Source organism: Cyprinus carpio, chromosome B3, assembly GCF_018340385.1.
Source record: "Cyprinus carpio isolate SPL01 chromosome B3, ASM1834038v1, whole genome shotgun sequence".
Classification (NCBI taxonomy): Eukaryota; Metazoa; Chordata; class Actinopteri; order Cypriniformes; family Cyprinidae; genus Cyprinus; species Cyprinus carpio.
The window spans coordinates 12846216-12868462 of record NC_056599.1 but is presented as its reverse complement, the minus strand read 5'-3'; the positions used below and the strand labels follow the sequence as shown (position 1 = coordinate 12868462).

Genomic DNA, 22247 nt, shown 5'->3' with positions numbered 1-22247 from the left:
TGCTTATGTCAGACGAGATTTTAATTTAGTTTTAAAGATTATAATGTCAAAAGTGTTCTTTATTACATATGTCCACCTCACTGATGGCCCTCTATCACACAAACAATGATTGCATCCATTGCTGTCTATTCTACTTTATGTTGACCAACTGCGAAGCTCATACTGTGTGATAAAGAACTATTATAATAAAAATAAATGATGCATGATTACATGCAAATAACCCTAATCCAAACCCTAACAACAAGTACATTTAGTTAATTAATATAAACGTATAATTGCACTGTAACAAGGACACCTTTGTAACCAAGAACTGTAATAAACTGGAGAAGAGTTAAAGTGTGCTGTTTGGTTATCCTGTCTCAAACAAGAGCACAGCTAAAACATCTAATGTGTAAAGTTAGAACCACACGGTCCACACTGGATGAAAATAAGGTGAGGTTTTAAAATGTATGAGAATAGAATAAAATTGAAAGTTTTGATGTGGATTTTATTGTGAATGGCAATTGCTTCAAATTAAGGATATTTCTAGATTAATATGATGATTAATATAAATACGCTTAAACATCTGATGATCTGTTTGAGTTAAAAAGGTAGTACTTATTTGTAGAAATTCACACATTGATACAAAAAAACCCTAATATTTTTATACAGAAAACTGTAAAGTAGATAAAAACAATGGTGCAATGTAAAATATTTCAGGGAGGGCTAAAGGTTAGGTAACAAAAAGTTACAGCATGAACAAATCCATAGTTCCTTTTCCAAAGCATCAGAAAACTACACACAAGAACACATTTCACACTGTTTACAGTGTTTAAACCATAACATATTGTCTGTAATCAATGGAAACTATAAGAGGGGACTGTTTAGTGAGCACATTTTTTATAGAGACATTATATTGCACATGTAAACAAACAACCAGCATTTTTGTCTACTCTGACTCTTTTCCCTATTTTCCCATTTTTTCCCTTTTTAAACATTTATTTTATAACAACAGATAAGAAGGATATTCTATAATGACCTAGACAGAAGTTTTATACTTAAACCAAGGAGACAATATCCAATAGCAATTTATTTCTGTTTTAACATCGGTGTGTTCTAAGCGCAATTTTGAAGGCGTAGCTTTTACCACAGTGTGAGCAGCTAAATGGCTTTTCTCCTGTGTGGCTTCGGAGGTGTACGTTAAGAGAAGATTTCTGAGAAAAGCTCTTTCCACACTCCATGCACGAGTACGGCCTCTCTCCAGAATGAGTGCGCTGGTGAGTAGTCAGATAGGTTTTCTGAGCAAACCGTTTACCACAAACTGTACAGATGTAAGGTTTTTCTCCGGAGTGTTTTCGCATGTGTCTTGTCATATGGCTTAAATACTCAAAGCTTTTCCCACAGAACACACACTTGAAATTCTTATTTGGTGTAACGGACTCAATGAAATTCAGGTTATTAGGAATAAATTCTACGTCGGGGCTCAGATCTGGCCCTGTTGTGACGTCTCCATGTGTAGAGATCGTTCCATCAAGAGCTTGTTCTTCAGCTGGTGTCTGGTGCACGTTCGATTGGTCTTGGTCATCTGAAGGTACTGTGTATGTGATAAAATCATCAGAGCTCTGGGCAACACATCTCTCATCACTGGTCACTGCAGATCCTGTAATTTAATAAATCAAACATGAACATCTGAAATATTATAAAAGAGTTAAAGGGATAGTACACCCAAAAACGAAACAGTGCTTTTTAAGCTGAAACAATGGTTCTTGGTGATTCATAAAATGCACATCAATGTCACTTTGAGAGTCAAAAAAAGGCATATGAGGAAACGCAAAATGAATACATGTGGCTCCTGGCAATATATTAAGGTCTTATGAAGCAAAACGATTAATCTGTGCAAGAAAATGTACATTATTCACAACATTATAGCCTCAGGCTATACAGGGAAGTCTGATTCTTTTGGACAGTTTGTCTTCATGAACTGGTTCAAATAATTGATTCACCAGCTCGTTTATGTTTGTGTGTGTTATTAAAGCGACCAATAATGATGTAAAACATGGATGTTTTACATGAGCATATTAAAGTGAATGGCCTAGTCTTAACTCACCTTTTTATATAAACAATAAGAAACCATTAAAACTTACATTTTAAGCCCTTCATTCATGTGCTCAGTTCACGTTTGCGCTTATCTTTGGCTCATTGGTCTTCAGTATGACGCCGGTAGTAATTTATTTGCACTTCATGAATCACCAAAGACCACGGTTTAAGCTTAAAATCTTTACTGTTCCACTGAAGAAAAAGCTAATCTACATCTTGGATGGCCTTAGGGTGAGTAAATTAACAGCAAATTAGAATTTTTGGGTGAATTATCCCTTTAATACTAGCTGTTAAAGTTCTCTCTCCACAAACCTCTCAAACTGCTACTTCCGTCTTCCTCAGGTTTATTTTTCCCAGTGCAACTGTCATCCTTCAGCGTCTCCTCATTTATCATAATCACATCTGTTTCTTCATCCAGCAAATTTATTGGCTAAAATTATTGACAACACAGAAGGAGTTAGTAAGCTGAATTCTGACACTGTATTTAAAAAAAACGTAAGCAGTATGTGAGACCAACCTCTTCTGTGTTGACTGAAGAGTCTAGGTGTGCGTCGTCCTTCTGACCAACATGAGACTCCTCGTGTCTCCAGAGGTTCATGCACCATTCCTTACCAAAGACACTGCCAATTGTGGGCTGGCGTTCGCTGTCTGTTGAACATGTGGGCGTTAGTTAGGCTAGACCACTCCTACAAAAACACACTCTAAACAGAGCTTTTCATGTCTGCAGTTTTGACACATACAACTCCATTTGAAAAGATCTCAGCTGTGTTTTTTCTTCCTCAGGCCAAAAAAACCAACTATAGTCTTGAAATATACAATACAACTCAAAATGGTAGCTACATTATTTCAACCCCATCACAATAATTTTGTAATAAATGCACTGCAATAGTATCATACCATTTTGGCATGCCTTGCAATAAAATCACACAATTTTCACATCACATTGTAAAACATTAATGCCCTGCCCTAAAATGTGATTCTGCCTCATGAGACTTCATTAGAATAACTGCATCAAAGCAAAGAACTTTCATAGTTGCATATGGATGTGTGGACCATCTGAGAACCATCTCAGAGAACTGGACATCTGAACTTAAGTTCATAAACACACATCACAACTGACACAAGAGAGATACAATTATACAGTATTTGGGGGTGGTAAATCCTAACTGTTTTAAAGGAGGTTTGAGTTTATATTCTGGGTCAATTTCTACTTCACTGATCCAAAAATGTTTTATTATGTCAGGAGGATTTAAAAAAAAAAAAAAATTTCCCCAGACAAACGTAAAAATGTCATAAATTGAAGAAAGCACGACTGAAACCGAAGAATGCAACGTTCTTTTCTATTTATACTTCCAGAATGACGAATATAGACCCCGAAGTTAGTTATCTTCGAAAGTTTGTGCATTACAATTCATCAAATAATGTTCGCTAATCTGTGAATTATAGCTGTAGTAACTCACGGAACAGACACCGTTTCCTAAAAATTACCTCACTGACAGCAAAGACTACAGTATCCTTTAGCACAATTCATCAGACCCCAGTGGTGCCAAGTCCGCGGTTTTCCCGCGGAACTGGACTACTTTAACACTGTTGCCGCGGGTTGTTTTTCGTGTCTGTGGGTTGAAGCGACCGGAGTAACGTGATATTTAGCCCCTAAAATGCCAATTTTATCAGGGTATCCCCCCGGAACGCAATTTTATCTGGGAACCCCCCTCAAAACGCGATTGGGCTAGTTTGAGTAGCTATTGGGAGGGTTTTATTGTGAAAACCTGGCAACCCTGACAGTCCCTCAAGTTAGTCAAGGGCACCAACATTATCCTTTGTTGGGTATGAACACACAGCCTCCAGTTGACCAGCTGAGGTCTTTAATTAGCCTGCACATCCTCATGTGACCATCTATCGCTGCATTTAATTTAGACAAATTCACAGTAGCAACACGCGCGTTATAAAAAAAAAAAAAAATCACCTGTATGTCCCGGATGACTGAATGGAGCTCGTGTCCCGTTCATCTTCCCAGCGCCTTTCCGCGCAGACTGAAGTTCATTCTCCAGAAAATTACATTTCTTTTTCAGAGATTCGTTTTCGCTTGTACAGCGTGAAATCTGTAATCGCAGCAACAAAGAATTCTCCTCGAAAAGTTTGCTTATTTCCACAGCAGCGGTTCTCGCCATAATTTCCATTATGGACGTTAGCTGCGTCTGAAAATCAGCAGTATTCATGATGTCCGTCGCTTTCGGGAAGCTTAACAATGTCTGGATAAAATGTAGGCTCCAGTGTACTCTTAATATAGCTGGGGGGGTTTTGGCAGTCACTGTCCCTGTATTCAATACAATCTTTCTGTAGAAACCATAAATAGCGTTTGGCTGAAAGGAATCATGGGATGATTTACCGTAAAATACTGTATAGAAAATACGATTAAAAAAATAACTATTCAGAATAACTTTAGGGAAATTAAATCAATTATTTTAATTTTTTTTTTTATTATTATTATTATTTCTACAAGCGCGAAAAGAACGAGTATATTTTATTAATGTGATAAAATTTGCCTTTTGGAATGATGGAAGAGTATCAAAGGTTTTCCCCCCAATGCAAAAAAAACAACAACCATTCTTAATGTGTTTAATGCAATAAATAAATGAATTTATTAGGACAAGTTGACCTGTTTTCAGACTTGATTTTAATGCTGATCTGATGCCACATCAATCAAAGTGTTTATCAAGCTGCACATCTTCAAAATGATCTCTGTGATCATAAGAGTGCAAATCAATGCCGTCTGAAACTAATATCAGCACATTTACTCAAGCTTACTGTCATTATCGAATGCTGTTGCAAGTCTGACACGACAAGTGTTTGTTAAGATAAAATTTGGTCATGAACCCCTTCCCACATTCTGTACAAGTGTAGGGTTTTTCTCCAGTGTGACTTCGCAGATGCATGTCTAGCGTGCATTGCTGAATAAAGCCTTTTGCACAGAGCGAACATCGATACGGCTTCTCTCCGGTATGGGTGCGCTGATGGGTGTACAGGTGTCCTTTCTGAAGGTACCTCTTTCCACAGAGCGTGCACCTGTATGGCTTCTCACCCGTGTGACTCCGCTGATGTATGGTAAGTTGACTAACACACCTGAACCTCTTCGAACAATAGGAGCAAACAAAACGCTTGTCTCCTGGAATAGAGTAGGTACCGTTTGTTCTTGTGGAGTTTGATGCACTCCAACTCTGCGCGTGACTGAAAGACGTGTTTGGTTCAGCATTTGGCACAGTCTGGTTCAGCGTGATCGCTCCGGGTGAGGTGTTTCTGTTCACTTCTGGTGTTTCTGCTTTAGACGGGACTCTCGCGGTTGCGTTTTCTCTACTTCCGCTGCCAACACAAGGAACGGTTTTGAGAGCATCCTTGATGGGTGACAGGCTCACAGCTTCACCACACTGGGTTCCTGTGGTTAAGTGAGAGTAATGTAAGTGGAAGTTATAAATTATTTAGAGACACTGGCAATTAAAATTATCCACCATTATACAACAGTTAGTTACCTGCTTCACTGTTGTCTTGACCAATGCAAACATCTACTTCCTGTTGCTCCTGCTTTATCGTACTAACCGGCTGGTTTGGCTTACACTTCTGCTGTGGACTGTCCTTTGACATTGTGACATCACATTATATTTCATATTTGTATGAAACAGAAACATTACGTTTTCTACAGCTTTTTTGCTTACAGTTATCAGTTAAAGGCAATTAATATGGATAATTACATAAAGAAGAGAACTCACTTGGTCTTGCTGAATTACTGTTGGGACGTCTTTTCTTGGGCCTCTACACCTGTTCAAATGACAGTGGATCTCTTCTTGGCCACATTCACTAATAAAATTAAAATTAAAGGGTTATGCACTACTGGTAAAAAAGTTTGGAATAATTCATATGTTTTAACATTTTTAAGTCTCTTATGCTCAAGGCTGCATTTATTTGAGCAAAAAAACAAAACAGTAATATTGTGAAAAATACAAACTATTTGAAAATCTTGAATCTGAGGGTGCAAAAAAAAAAAATCTAAATGTTGAGAAAATCGCCTTTAAAGTTGTCCAAATGAATTTCTTAGCAATGCATATTACTCATCAAAAATTAAGTTTTGATATATTTATGGTAGGAAATTCACAAAATATCGTCATGGAACATGATTTTTACTCAATATCCAAATGATTTTTGGCATAAAAGAAAAATGTATAATTTTTTTGGCTATTTCTAAAAATATACCAGCGCTACTTATAACTTGTTTTGTGGTCCAGGGTCACATATAATAAATATTGTAAAATATGGTCATAAATATGGTAACTAAATTATATTATATTATATTATATTATATTATATTATATTATATTATATTATATTATTAGTAAGTTCTTGTCACATGATCTTTCAGAGATCATTTTAATATACCGATTTGCTGCTCACCAAACATTTTGTATTATAAAGTTCAAAAGAACAGCATTTATTTATTATTTTTACACCATAAATATCTTTATCTCTATCACTTCTGATCAGTTTAATCAATGCATCCTTACTGAATTTAAGTATACATTTCTTTAAAAAAAAAAAAGAAAAAAAAAAACTTTCTTAACCCAAACCTTTGAATGGAAGTGTATCGCAGTTTCCACAAAAATATGAAACTGTTTTCAACACTGATAATAATAATAAATGTTTTTTGAACAGCAAATTAGGATGATTTCTGAAGGATCACGTGACACTGAAGACTGGTATATATTACATTTTAAAATATATTCAAACAGAAACAGTCATTATAAATTGTTGCTAACATTTCACTTTTTTTTTTTTTTTTTTTTTTTTTTTTGCTGTATTTTTGTTTAAATAAATGCAGCCTTGGTGAGCATAAGAGAACACTAAGTAAACATTTGGTTGCATATATTTGTCTTATAAAGTATATGCAATTCCATGCTAAGTAAATACCAAAAGGTGTAAGTAGCTCTTGGCAGATGTGAACCTCTGTGTCGGTGTTTGTCCACGGCTGGACCTCCGTCAGTCTCTTCCTCAGTGCGGCTGCGGGTGACCTCGGACAGCAACACTTCACACTCCACATCCACGAGCTTGATCTCTAGCACCGCTGTCTGCACGAGCGTCTCCATGATGGACGCTAACCGAGTCTGAAAAGAGGAGAGAGTGGACAGCATCTCCCAGTATTTCCACAAACTCTCGGAAGCAAACAAACTTTTTTTTTTTTTTTTTTTTTTTTACAGATGTAACGTTATACAGAATCGACTGCTATTCATATACTTTAGCTGGTCGTATGTTTTAACGTGATAAGTTTCCACAGTTTTTATCTTACACCCGCGGTTTCACTCTCCTACTGTTTGATTTATCTAAATAAGGCGCATTAGCTCCATCTATTGAAATGGAGCCGTTAGTGCCAGCCAGAGGGGCCGAAAAGGCAACGTTGTCAATATAATTTTCGATTATTTACTGCTGATATAACGTCCTTTTGCATCCATAGAGAAAATATTTAGGCTCCCAAAACATATAATAGCTAGTCTTAAATTGTCACAGATAAATTGTCATTCTGTTCCCTACCTGTGATAATGCTAAGTGACCCTGGACCACAAAGTAAGTCATAAGGGTCCATTTTTTGAAATTGAGATGTATACATGATCTGAAAGCTGATTAAATAAGCTTTACATTGATATATGGTTTGTTAAAACAGGACAATATTTGGCCGAGATACAAACTGAAAATCTGAAAATCTGGAATCTGAGGGTGCAAAAAAAAAAAAAAAAAATCGAAATGTTGAGAAAATCACCTTTAAAGTTGTCCAAATTAATTTCTTAGCAATGCATATTACTCATCAAAAATTAAGTTTTGATATATTTACGGTAGGAAATAAAAAAATATATATCGTCATGGAACATGATTTTTACTCAATATCCAAATGATTTTTGGCATAAAAAAATGTATAATTTTTTTGGCTATTTCTACAAATATACCAGCGCTACTTATAACTTGTTTTGTAGTCCAGGGTCACATATAATAAATATTGTCAAATATGGTCATAAATATGGTAACAATATATTATATTATATTATATTATATTATATTATATTATATTATATTATATTATATTATATTATATTATATTATATTATATTATGATGGGATTTAAGACTCTAATTTGAGACTCCAAGGCCGTGAAATCCACAGCATATTTAGAAACGGAGCTTGACCAGTAAAGAGTATAGAGAAGACCAAGTCAGCACTACATTACCCAGAATGCAACAGTAGGCAACGTTCGCTGCGATTGGATGTTGGTCAGATCGCGTGAGGGGCACGTAAAGGAAATCTCACTATTAAGAAAACATTCCTTGGTGAGTGAAATGTAATTTCTTAGATTTTACAGTTTCCATAAGCCAGCGCGGAAATATAAAAGCACGATAAAATCATAATTTTGACGTGTTGTTGTTATCCGAGTTTGTCGGTAGGCTACTACTGCTCACATGTCGGTGCAGTAACTTACTTCCTTCATTCATTCATTCGACTTTATCCAACCTGCACTGCCCAGTCAAATTAAACAGTACACGTTGTGCATAACCCCTGTACTGCAGATTGCAGTTAAATTATTGCTTCTTTTTTCTGGTCATGCTAAGTTGGACGCATGTATTGAGTTGTGCAGAGTCAGTTGACTTATGCATTGCTTCATATCGGAACTGACTGGCAAAATCATTGCCTCTCTTGATTTTAGAGAAATATGTCTGGACGTAGAGTGGTGGTTTTCCCCTCAGTGGCCGAGCTTGGATCCACTCTGGCCCAGCTGGTGTCCTCTCGAGCAGAGAAAGCTCTCAACACAGGTGCAAGCTTCTCTCTGGGCCTTTCAGGAGGGAGTTTGGTGTCCATCCTGAGTAAGGAGCTGCCTGCTGTCCCAAACCTGGACTGCAGCAGATGGCTCATTGGGTTCTGCGATGAGAGACTCGTTCCATTCACTGATCCTGAGAGCACTTATGGCTTATATAAGGTAACTCAGTACATATTAGAAGGAGCGGCAGTCTTTTACTTATACTACAAAACCTGTAGAGCTAATCAAGTCAATTGATAGTTTTCGGTCACATGACACAGAGACCAAGAGGTAAACATCTGTAGAACTGCAGCACAGGCCTGTCAAATATTTAGATCACCCCTCAATAGAAAGGAATCAAAGTTACGAGAACAAACTGCAAGTTTTTGACACTTGCAATCCATAACAAAACAAATCGTTTGTAAGTTTGTTTCTTCGTGGTAACAGATTTGGAGAAATTTAGCATTACATCACTTGCTCACCAATCATGGACCCCCTGCAGTGAATGGGTGCCATCAGAATGAGAGTCCGAACAGCTGATAAAGACATCACAATAATCTGGGCTGATCATGTCATGTGAAACTATGATTACTGATTGATTTTTATATCCTACAGAATCAGTTGTTTGGGAAAATCAGCATTCCAGAAGAAAGGATTTTGGCTATAGATCCTTCTTTACCTGTGCAAGAATGTGCTGATGATTATGCTGGCAAACTGAGCAAGGTGCAATTTCGTTTTCTAGACAGATTACATTAAACTCATTTGATTTTTATTTTATTTTTTAATTCATATTTGTCATTGTAGGCTTTTAACACGGAGCAAATTCCGGTTTTTGACATGTTGTTGCTGGGAATGGGACCAGATGGACACACCTGCTCTCTCTTTCCAGATCATCCTTTATTACAGGTTTCAGATAAATTCTTAATAAAGCAGAAATATGACATCTACTTTTAGTGTAGCATATATCCCACTTATTATACAATCCTGTTGATTCTCCCTTTATCTGTTTTGAAATGGAATTCTGTGTAATTATATTATTTAATTAGCTTGCTTTTTTTTAAGTATCTCTGTGTTATGGGAAATGTGATTTTGTAGGAAAGCCAGAGGACAGTGGCGCCCATCTCTGATTCCCCCAAACCACCGCCTCAGCGTGTCACTATGACATTACCCACCGTTAACGCTGCTCGATGTGTAGTGTTTGTGTCAACTGGGGGCAGCAAAGCTCCTATACTCAAGGTAAGTACTTTCTATTGTGTCTCAGACCAGACTTTTGGACCCCATTGTATATCTTCAATTGTAAATGTTACATTTTTCTTTATAACTTATTAATCCTCCTTCTGCTTCGGTTTTGATTCTGTATTTTCTGTACTTTTGTAGCAAGTATTGGAGGGTGGAGAAGGCCCTGCACTTCCAGCAGCTCTGGTCGCACCTAGACAGGGAGAGCTCTTCTGGCTAGTGGATGAGCCAGCAGCTGCCTCCCTCACGTCTCAGGTGGAGAGGCCAGGTCCCGGAGCAAGGCTCTGAATTTAGGAAACAGCACTTGTAAAAACACTGTCTAGTATTCTAATGAAGTCCTTAAAAAGCACTATGTTTGCAAAGATTTTTTTTAAAATTGGCACTACATTATAATTACTGCAATTATCATTATCATTACTACTGTAAAACTATTATGGGATCTATGAAGATTTCAGAATCCAACTTCTGAATCTGTGATTTAAAAAATTGACCAAAAATTGTAATTCTTTTTTGGGAGGTTAATATCCATTATGCAGTTTTTCTATTTTGGTTGTATTTCATTTGCCATGGGATAAATAAAAAAGAAATTGTGACTTTTTATCTCACAGTTAAACTTATTTCTTGCAATTGCAAGTTTATATCTAACATTTACGACTTTTCTTTCTCAGAATTGTGAGATATAAACTCAGAAATTTATGAAAAAGAAGTCGTGGCAGAAACAAATAAAATACAGATTATTGGAGTACATTTTGCAAGAACCTAATATTTGACTATATATATGTATATATATAAATGTTTATTACTTAAAATAAAGAATGCATTATAAAACCTTAAACTTAAACTAGAATATACAATGTTTATTGTATATATATATATATATATATATATATATATATATATATATATATATATATATATATATATATATATAAGACAGCTAATGGTTTGAAATATAAATTAATGTAACGCAGGGCTCTTCAGCTTGTCTCCTGGAGGGCCGGTGTCCTGCAGAGTTTAGTTCCAACCCTAATTAAACACACCTGACCAGGCTAATCAAAGTATTCGGGACTATTAAAAAAATTATGAACAGTTGTGGTGGATAAGGGTCGGAAGTAAACTAGCAGATCACTGGTCCTCCAGGGCCGGAGTTGACTTGCCCTGGTGTAACGTGTTACTATGCTCTTGGTTTGCAGATTTACCAGAACGTGTCCCTCCCCTTTAAACGACAGCGTAACATCCCTTTAACTCCTTCGTCTTCCAGACTGCAGTGTTGTCAATGCAGGCTGATTGTGGTCGGCGGAATTATTTAAACTGTAGTTACCCGTTTTAACTTTCTACCTCTGGGTGTAACAGTGTGGTTAGTTGTAAGCGCTCGTATGCCTGTTTGTGAAGAGAGTGTGCAGTACAATGCTCTGGTTCGTGCTGTTCGTGTGGGTGCTGTGCTCCTGTCTGATGAACACTGGACCAGCTCAAGGATACTTCCACGAAGAGCGCTGGAGCCCGGAGTCTCCTATATTAGCTCCCCGAGTAATGATCGCGCTCATCTGCCGTAACAACCAGCACTCGCTGCCACATTTCCTCGGTACTATCGAGCGCCTCGATTACCCCAAAGACCGGATCGCGCTGTGGTAAGTGTGTGTGTGTGACGGCGTGTAGCTGCTCAGACTGAGTCGAGACCTCTTACTGCTGGAATCTCATAACACGTCATAATGCCTGTAGCATGCGCGTGGAAATGTTACGAGTTTTTTCATTAATTCTAAGTTTTCTAATAGTGACTAACGTTCTAATAGTGATCAACGACTAACACATACTAAGTGACTACTAGTCAATTTCGCCAACATTTCCTTTATTGTTAATAGCAGCAAGCTTGACATCTGAGTAGTTTGTTTTTTTTCCACCAGTGGTTGCTTGTAACTGTTCCAGTTTAACTATTCATTAATATGTACTATGACTTATTACTATGTTACAGGTAACTATCCTAGTATTTAATAGTATCTACTTGAGCTGTACTAGTATTTAATTATTAGATAGGCCTACCCCTGTCTTTTTACCAGACATGAGTAGTATCCCATTTGTGACCCTGGACCACAAAAGCAGTCATAAGTAGCATGGATGTATTTGTAGCAATTATAGCCAACAATACATTGCGTGGGTCAAAACAATCTATTTTTATTTTATGGCAAAAATCATTAGAATGTTAAGTAATTATAATGTTTCGTGAAGATGTTTGGTATCTGTGTATTGAGGGGGGCATGGTTGGATCCAGATCCAACTCCTCCCACCTTACATATACCTAAACCTATCCGTCTCCACCCCCTGATCCTTAAACCCACCCATTTCCACCCCTAAACCTACCCATCTCCATCCAACCACGCCCCCTGCATCTTGTGTTCTGCAGTGAGGGGCTACTGCATATGACTGTACTCCCACTCATCCCACCAACACCATCAAATTTGCAGATGATACCACAGTGATTGGACTCATCTCAGGAGATGATGAATCAGCCTGCAGAGATGAAGTCCAGAAACTAGAGGAGTGGTGCTCTGTGAAAGGGTCCACACCTTCAAATATCCAACGACATGTCTTGGTCTGATAACACCTAAGCAACCATCAAAAAGGCACAAGAACGGCTGCACTTCCTCAGAGTGATCAGGAAGAACAACCTAGAGTGTAAGCTGCTGGTGTCCTTTTACCGCTCTACCACAGAGAGTATGTTAATGTACTGCATTTCAGTCTGGTACTCCAGCTGCACAAGCAGACAAGAAAGCCCTCCAAAGAATAATCAACACAGCCCAAAAAAATCACTGGCTGTTCACTACCCTCCCTGGAAAGCGTTGCTCACTCCCATTATCTCTCAAGAGCCAAAAACATCATCAAGGACACATCCCATCCAGGACAACACCTGTTTAATCTTCTGCCCTCAGGCAGACGGTACAGATCCTTGAGAGTAAAAACCACTCGCTTACAGAACAGTTTCTTCCCAGTTGCCATCAGGACTTTAAACTCATAAATGCACTAATCCCAAATACTATTCCAACCACGTTATTCTTTTAACTACAGTCACTTATTTCATTTAAATCTCTTCTGTCTATACTGCTGCTATACAGCATGCAATATACAATATTGTACAATATGCAGTATGTCAATCTGCAGTACCACTGTCTGTACACTTTATTTATCAAAACTTCAACGAATGCACTAAATATGTCAGGTGAAATTACCATATCTGGTTACTAAATTAAAAAAAACTATCCGCAGTAAGGTGCAATAATACATGTGCAATAATATACACTATATGTCAATTGTGCAATACTATATCTAGTCACGAAATCTCTACAGGCACTCACTCCATTTAAATTGTACCTTGTTTAAACATACTGTGCATATCAATGTGAAGGCCAACGTGCAATACTATAAATGGTAACTTTACTCAGATTGCTCTATGTGAATATCACGACTCAGTCACTTGTTGTATTTATTTGTGATATTGTACTGTACAGTCTTATAGTCTAATTTATTGTCTGTGGTTATATGTTTGTTTTTCTAACACCAGTCAGGAGCAGTGCTCCTAATTTCATTGTATGCAGAAAAATACAATGACAATAAAAGGCGTTCAATTCAACTCGATTGTAAATTTCCTACCGTAAATATAACAAGACATAATTTGATTAGTAATATGCATTAAGAACTTCATTTGGACAGCTTTTAACAATTTAAAATAGTTGCATCTCAGCCAAATATTGTGCTATCCTAACAAAAAAAAAAAAGAAAAAAAAAGAAGCTAATTTATACTGCTTTCAGATGATGTATACATCTCAATTTAAAAAAAAATTGACTCTTATGAGTGGTCTTGTGGTCCAGGGTCACATTTTTTTACTTGTGGCACTGCTTTCAATTGCTTTTTTGGACTAAGTTTTCATTCTTGGTGTCTTTGAACATCTGTCTGCCAGCAACTCAATGCACTGGTGGGTAAATTTAAGAAAAAAGAATAATAAAAAAAAAACCTTATATGGGAGGGGCTTCTCCATACTCTGTGTCCTGCTCATCTCTGCCAGCTTTACTTGAATTTTTCCTTTAAAGTTGTCATTGTCCTAACCAGTGGAAGAAAAGCTCTGTTGTAAAGGTGTCAGTTACCAAGAACGCTCTGAAGCTCGCCGTAGTCATGCCCCAGCCCAGATTTAATTGTCATATAGCGACAAGGGAATAAATGTAATACAGTCGGTTTAGCTGCTTGTGGTGCTCTGCAGGAGTGAACAATGGACAGTGATTAGTTGATTGTACATTATGATTAACTTGTAAAAATTTATTAATTTTCTGTATGTGTAAATGTGTATTTTTATGTGGAAGCATATGGGCCTCACAGACAACATGCAGATTAAGCTTTTTTGTTAATAAAAAGCTGTCAGGTGATGGAGCTGTGGTCTAGAGGTTAGTGCAAATGCACCAACACGTTGATGTTGACATCACAGCTTTGAATTTGGCTCGTGTCATTTGGTGAACCCATTTCCCCTCTCTTCCCTTTACTTATTTTTATTCTTACTGTATATAAAAAAGCAAAAATTAAAATTCTGTCATCATTTCCTCCCCCTGTCCTGTACGACTTACTTGTGTGGGACACAAAAGAAGATTTTGAAGAATGTAGGTAACCAAACTGCATGGCCAAAATATACAATGGGAACCAAAACTGTTTGGTTACCGACATTTTTTTCAAAATACCTTCCTTTGTGTTCAGCGTAAAAAAAAGAAATGCATACAAAATGAGGACTGATATGACAGAATTTTCATTTTTGGTTGGATTATCCCTCAAATCTATTAATTGGTTTTATTCATTTATGTAAATACATACATACACACACACACACACACACATATATATATATGTGTGTGTGTGTGTGTATGTGTGTATATATGTATGTATGTGTATATATGTATATATATGTATGTGTATGTATGTATGTGTATATATGTATATATATATATATATATATATTTGTATATATATTTGTGTGTGTGTATATATATATATATATATATATATATATATATATTTATATTTATATGAATTCACATGATTACATTAATTTACAACAACAAAAATAACAGTTTAAAGTTAGATTGAGTAGAAATAGCCTTTTAAGAAAACAACTCCACAGTTTCATTTCTGCAAAATGGCAGAAGTGAAAATTTATGTACATAAACCTAGTTTAGTCCTAGTCATGACCTAAAATAGTCATTATTAATGCTATGACACTCATACAACTAAACTCAAGATTATACTAAAAAGTATTAAAAATAAATAAATATTAATATATTAGCATAATCAAACTATCATCTAAATTAACATGTTAAAAAAAATATATATATATTAAAAACAATCAATAAAATAAAAACAGATTTACTTCCCCCCCTAAATAACTCGTTTTGAAGAACATGCATTTCATGAAACTTCTAAAGTCACAAAATTATTGTGGTTAATTAATTTATCATCAATATTTCTAGTTTCTGTTAATAAAAAGGTTTTAAAACAAGCAGCTTTGTCAGTTGCAGCAGAAATACCTGGAAATAGCTTGTATTTTGTTAAACAACAAGGGGTCAAAAAGGTTGAAAACCACTGATATAACTGTTTGAAAATAGCCTTTGTAAAAAGCTGACTCGAAGTTCCTTCATGAATCAGTTTGTACTATAGCAGTAGCTGTTGGCCAGAGTTGATGGGTTAACTGTTTGGATCTGTAGGGCTCTGCTCTGGGAGACTCAGCTGTTCATTCTGAGACACAGCCAGTGAAAAGTAGGCATGTGGTGTAACTTATGTCTTCAGCAGAATTGGATGCTACCTCTATGTTTACTTTATCTTTGCCACAATCTCTCTGTGATAACCTGATAGCTTGGCAGTTTCACTTCTCATGTTCTGTTACCCTTTTAGTCTAGTTCTGCTGTCGAGTTTAATTTAGAGCTTTTATGTTTCTTCACTAGTTTCCATGTTGCAGGTCTAAATATACATTATGCACTTGAAATGTCTTAAATATGGTGTGATTATACTCTGTGTGAGTGCAGGTAATCATAAGCTCGTGTAATCTTTAGTTTCCATCAGATATTGTATTCTGTAGAAAGTAACGTGCACAATGAGCACTGTTTGTATGTTTCTGTCAGGGTGGCGACCGACCACAATATTGACAACACTACTTACCTACTGCGAGACTGGCTCATCAATGTACAGAAACTCTACCATTATGTGGAGTGGAGGCCAAAGGAGGAACCAAGGTTTGCCATGTTTCTTCACTTGTGGTTTCATGGAACTGGTTCATTTTTGTATTTCCTCGTACTCCATTTCTCTTTCTCGTTCAGAAAATATCATGATGAGGAAGGACCAAAGGATTGGACGAATGAGCGCTACGCCTATGTCATGAAACTGCGGCAGGCTGCACTTGAGTCTGCACGAGAGATGTGGGCAGACTATCTCATGGTGAGTTTACCACACACTGTCCACTCTCTTCGTTAAGACCATCAATCTCTAAGTTGGTAAATAGAGACTTGTGGCCACTGAATGGTGTGACGGTGTGGTGTGAATGGTGTGATAGAAACAGATTTGGAGACATGTGAAATTACATCACTAATGGATCCTCTGCAGTGAATGGGTGCCATCAGAATGAGAGTCCAAACAGCTGATAAAAACACCACAATAATCATGAAGCTTTGTTTTTGTAGGCAGCTTGTTTATGCATGCATGAAAATGCATTGCTATTTTATATCTTTCCAGATGATTGATTGTGATAATCTCCTGATCAACCGAGACGTCTTATGGAAACTGATAAAGGAGAACAAGACGGTTGTGGCACCAATGATGGAGTCTCGTGCTGCCTACTCAAACTTCTGGTGTGGAATGACATCCCAGGTACAGTTCCTCCGAATATGCATATGTAATCTTTAATTTCTCCAGAAATATGAAAAACAAACACATCATCAAACTTCTCCAGGGCTATTATAAACGAACCCCCGCCTACATCCCCATGCGCAAGCAAGTGCGTAGGGGTTGCTTTGCCGTTCCCATGGTGCACTCGACTTTCCTGGTTGACCTGCGGAAAGAAGCTTCCAGACTGCTTGCTTTTCACCCACCTCATCCAGACTACACCTGGGACTTTGACGACATTATAGTCTTTGCTTTTTCAGCCCGCATGGCAGGTGGGTGCCACGACAGATACCCACAATCCACGCCTGTTAACCTAAAATCATTCATGTTGTTACAAATCTGAATGACTGACTTTCTTCTGTGGAGCACAAAAGAAGATATTTTGAACAATATTTACAATGAAGTCCAAACTTTTGGTTTTTAAAATATCATCTATAATGTTCCACAGAAGAAAGAACATCAAGCAGGTTTAAAAAAAAATAAATGAGAGATTAAGATGATATTGTCCCTATTATTTCACACTTTTATTTGTATTCTCTGTGGTTTTTGCAGAGGTACAAATGTTTATTTGTAACAAGGAGACTTATGGGTATCTGCCCGTGCCTCTTCGTGCCCACAGCACCATGCAGGATGAAGCTGACAGCTTTATTCATACTTTGCTGGAGGTCAATGGTACGTTTCAGCTTCACAAAGAAAAAAAAAATCGTGCTTTATCAAATGTAACCACCTCTTTTAATTTCCAGTGCGAAATCCTCCAGTTGAGCCTTCCAGATACGTGCCCAAACCTGTCAAAAGACCTGACAAAATGGACTTTGATGAGGTAAACATGTGGGTGGGTTATACTGATTGGAATGGTTATTGTGTAACATTGTGTTCGGTGTGCTTTTAATTTGTTTTAAAAGTGTTTATGATCAACCTGAAACGGCGGGTTGACCGTCGTGAGCGCATGCTGAGGGCGCTGAGAGAGCAAGAAATCGACTGCAAGATTATAGCAGCTGTTGATGGCAAGTAAGTTCACTTCTGTTACCTTCAAACACATGCAGCATTCATTTCCAGCACGAAAACATTTGCTCACAGCCTTTCTTTTCTATGCTAGAGCTATGAACGTCAGTGAGATCCATGCTATGGGAATCCACATGCTTCCCAGCTACAGTGACCCCTACCACGGCAGACCTCTGACGAGAGGAGAGCTGGGCTGCTTCCTGTCCCACTATAACATCTGGAAAGAGGTCTGGCTCGTAGCCCAGTTTGTAGTTCTGTTCCCAAATCTAGTAAGATGCCTTACTCTCTGCTGCCTGCATACACTACCATTGAAATGTTTGGGGTCGGTAAGATTTTTAAATGTTTAAAGTCACCAAGGCTGCAGTTATTTGAGCAAAAATACCTTAAAATACTGTCTAATTAGGCAGCTCACTAGGTTTTGGAAGAGAGTGTGAATATACACTAAGGGTTTTGCGAGCATCTATAGTTTTGATGTTTATATGCTGTAATTCCCAGATTGTAGACCGAGGCCTGAAGACCTCGCTGGTGCTTGAAGATGATTTGCGGTTTGAGATTTTCTTCAAGCGCCGCCTACAGAATCTGATGAGTGAGGTGGAGAGTGAGGGTCTGGACTGGGACCTCATGTGAGCGGCTCTTTTTGTGTGCAATCATTGGCTGCACTCAATTTCTGGGTTATGTGTTGATGGGAGCTTTGTTCATGTTGGTGGTTGTGTGTTTTTGCAGTTATATTGGGAGGAAGAGGATGCAAGTGGACCGACCTGAGAAGGCGGTACCGAACATTCGCAACCTGGTGGAGGCGGACTATTCCTATTGGACCTTGGGCTACATGATGTCATTACAAGGAGCCAAAAAGCTCCTCAAAGCAGAACCACTCAGTAAAATGTTGCCCGTGGACGAGTTCCTTCCTATTATGTTTAATAAGCATCCTGTGTAAGTACAATTAATGGAGGAAATCCTCTACACATCCCATATATGCAAGTAACATTACTTCTAGACCAATTATTCCACAATAGATAATAGATATATATAAGTTGGAGTATTTTGTCTTCAAGAAGGTCCTGTGATTTATAGTCTAAAGTGAGTTTTAGAATGTAATTGATATCACCAAAACACACAGTATATGCTTACACACACAAACAAACTGAGAAATAAAATTGCGAGTTTTTTTCTCACAGTTGCAAGTTTATATCTCACTGTTCTTACTTTTTTCTCAGAATTGCAGGATATAAGCTTGAAACTGCAAGAAATAAAGTCAAAATTATGAGATATAAACTCGCAATTTAAGTGTTTACGTCTGGCAGAAACAGCTTCCAGTTTTTTAACACTTAATTGCATATTAATTACAACTAAACGTGTTATATTTTAAACCTACATTAAATGCAATTAGTTGGCAAAGTTTTCAGAAAATGTATTTATTATTGGTATTATATGTTGTTTTGCCTTTGTCTGATTTCACTCTGTCTTCATCTTTACATCTAATACCATCATCCTCTTCAGATCGGATTACATGGATCAGTTTGAGACGAGGGACCTGAAAGCATTTTCAGCGGAGCCCTTGCTTGTGTTTCCTACGCACTACACGGGGGAACCTGGGTATATCAGTGACACAGAAACCTCCACAGTGTGGGACAATGAGGAAATGCGCACAGACTGGGACAGGAGGCGCTCGGGTAAAACCCAGGAACAGGCTGAGATCAGCACAGAGGCCCAAAACTCAGATGTGCTCCAGTCTCCTCTGGACAGAACAGCTCGAGATGAACTATGAGAGACGTTGTTTTGAACACACCACCTGACTTGCTTCTGGGGGCAAAGCCTAGTTCCACCTTAAAAGCACAATATAACTGACCAGAAGAGGCCTTTTTAGAGAATTATTTTTTTTTTAATCGGTTGTTTATACTGAGAGTTTAAACATCTGTCCCTTTATTTCTAGATTTGTAACAGAGGCCTGACTGTGCTTTCTGATGACAACAACATCTGTTCTTCATTGTATCCTGTGATTTAAAAATACCAGGAGCCAAATTCCTGAAGATCTTCTTAAGAAAGAATTTAGCAGATTTACTAGTTTGTAAGGATGTTCTTAAGGGCAATTCTTGAAAAATTCATAAAGGATTAGTTCACCCAAAAATTTAAATTTGCTGAAATTTTACTCGCCTTCAGGTCTTCAGAGATGTAGATGAGTTTGTTCTTCATCAGAGCAGATTTGGAGAAATTAAGCATTACTTCTCCTACTCTCCAATGGATCCTGTGCAGTGAATGGGTGCCGTCAGAATAAGAGTCCAAACAGCTGATAAAAACATCACAATAATCCACAAGCAATCCACACAACTCTAGGACATCAATTAATGTCTTGTCAAGTGAAAAGCTTTGTGTTTATAAGAAACAAATACATCATTATGGCATTTTAACTCTAAATAATGACTTCTGGCCAAAATATTGTGTTCATTATCCATAATACGCTTCCTCCAGCCTTGTCTAAAACGGGAGAAATGTGCACAGATCAACCAGCATTTACAAGCAAAAACAGTCTGAAACAATATGATGTTGGTGGAATTTAATGTTAGAGGACGACAGGAGATGGATGTTTTCACTGGAGGAAGCTGTATTATAGAGTATATACTTGTTTATTTTGGCTAGAAGTGCCTTAATAATATTTCTGTTTCTATAGATCACATAAGGCATTAACTGATGGACTCAAATCGTGTGTATTATTGTGATGTTTTTATCAGCTGTTTGGACTTTCATTCTGACGGCACCCATTCACTGCAGAGCATCCATTGCTGAGCAAGTGATGCAATGCTAAATTTCTCCAAATCTGTTCCAAGAGGAAACAGACTCATCTACATCTTGAATGGCCTGAGTAAATTGTCAACAAATGTTCATTTTAGGTAGAGTTTTGTTTTTACAACATAAAAAAGATCAGTTATTCAGTAAGTTCTTCATTTTTGGAATTACAAAACGTTCTTAAATGTATCCCTTTATAAGTTTAAAAATAAGAAGAAAACAGCAGCTAAGAAGAATTTTATCTTAAGGATATTTTGTGAATCCGTCCACTGGTGTTTTTAGAACAGTTTAATTGATTAATCTGGAAAAAAAAAACTGAAATAATCACTAATATGTTTCTTGCAGCGTTCACATTCCAGACATGAACATAGTCATTCTTAACACTAATGAAAGAGACATGAAACATGTTATTTTTAGGCTTTGTGATACCATTACTCACTTCGGTGGTGCTTAAGACTGTTACTTCCCTTCATCAAAACCAACGACCATAAACGCCTCACTGTGTGGTTTTTGTCATATCATCAGGACAGCAATTAAAGGTCTACACACATTCCACACGGCAACATTCCCATTTTTTTGGGTTTCACTTCTTTGTTTTTTTGACACAGGACAGCCGAGCAGGCTTTAAATATGCTTGATATGAATTTTTGTCATTGCGCTGTTTAGTCACAATGTCGTGCTATCACTATGTATGTAACTGTGACTGTATTTCACCAACTGTGCCTTAAATATAAAGAATGGATAAAACATTTTTCACTAAAATAAATATTATGTCTCTTTATTTCCAGCAGATTAATTAGAGGCTGCATGTCATTTCTGTAGAGATACTGAATGAGGTGCCATTTATTTGTGACCATTTTGTCAGTCATATCAAGATCTATATCTGTCTTCCAGGTTTAATTATATCACAGCTGCGTAGCCACGAGACAAGCATCATGAAGCTGGCACGGGCCTGCAAACCATTTTCCTGCATGTAGAAGATAGATGATGATGATTATGTGACTAGTGCGTTGAGTGTAGTCCCCCCTTCACTGGTGCGTAAAATAAGCTTAAATGCTTTAGAGGATATCTAAAAAAGATTCCAAATCGGAACAAATTATTATTATAGGATTGTGAAGCATGACAGGTGCTAGCATGATGTTGCATGGCTTCGAGACACTGAGAAGTTAATACTGTTAATTCAGTTTTTCAATGCATGCTATATATGTTGTATTGAGATGTAAAACTGATCGTCAAATATACCTTGAAACTCTTAGCTGTGTCATTAAGTACTTTAAATTTGAACGAAATAAAATCAAGGGTAGAGGCCTGTACTAAAGGAAGTCCTGTAAACAAAAAGTGTTACTTACGCTACCAAAGTTGCATTTATTTGGTTAAAAATACAATGCAAACAGTAAAATTGTGAAATATTGCACTTTGAAA

At 37.2% G+C, this 22247-nt stretch overlaps 3 protein-coding genes across 3 annotated transcripts; 2 read left to right on the top strand and 1 right to left on the bottom strand.

Annotated features, from left to right (window-relative positions):
• Nucleotides 1-862: 862 nt before the first annotated feature.
• Nucleotides 863-7446, bottom strand: LOC109055992 (RB-associated KRAB zinc finger protein). Its single transcript, XM_042721372.1, has 8 exons — nt 7033-7446; nt 5841-5928; nt 5604-5706; nt 4892-5509; nt 4043-4528; nt 2594-2724; nt 2389-2506; nt 863-1639 (listed from the first exon to the last, which is right to left on the bottom strand). Exons 1-8 carry the CDS (start codon nt 7251-7253, stop codon nt 1080-1082), a joined length of 2325 nt encoding a protein of 774 aa, XP_042577306.1. The 5' UTR covers nt 7254-7446; the 3' UTR covers nt 863-1079.
• An 847-nt stretch (nt 7447-8293) lies between these two features.
• On the top strand, nt 8294-10731 carry pgls (6-phosphogluconolactonase). Its single transcript, XM_042719777.1, has 6 exons — nt 8294-8438; nt 8813-9082; nt 9518-9625; nt 9707-9808; nt 9998-10138; nt 10280-10731. The coding sequence occupies exons 1-6, from the start codon at nt 8376-8378 to the stop codon at nt 10424-10426; spliced, it is 831 nt and encodes a 276-aa protein (XP_042575711.1). The 5' UTR covers nt 8294-8375; the 3' UTR covers nt 10427-10731.
• A 386-nt stretch (nt 10732-11117) lies between these two features.
• On the top strand, nt 11118-20271 carry colgalt1a (collagen beta(1-O)galactosyltransferase 1a). Its single transcript, XM_042719774.1, has 12 exons — nt 11118-11766; nt 16286-16396; nt 16481-16598; nt 16893-17027; nt 17110-17314; nt 17595-17714; nt 17786-17862; nt 17944-18050; nt 18139-18271; nt 18540-18667; nt 18768-18974; nt 19542-20271. Exons 1-12 carry the CDS (start codon nt 11546-11548, stop codon nt 19807-19809), a joined length of 1830 nt encoding a protein of 609 aa, XP_042575708.1. The 5' UTR covers nt 11118-11545; the 3' UTR covers nt 19810-20271.
• The last annotated feature ends 1976 nt before the right edge of the window (nt 20272-22247 follow it).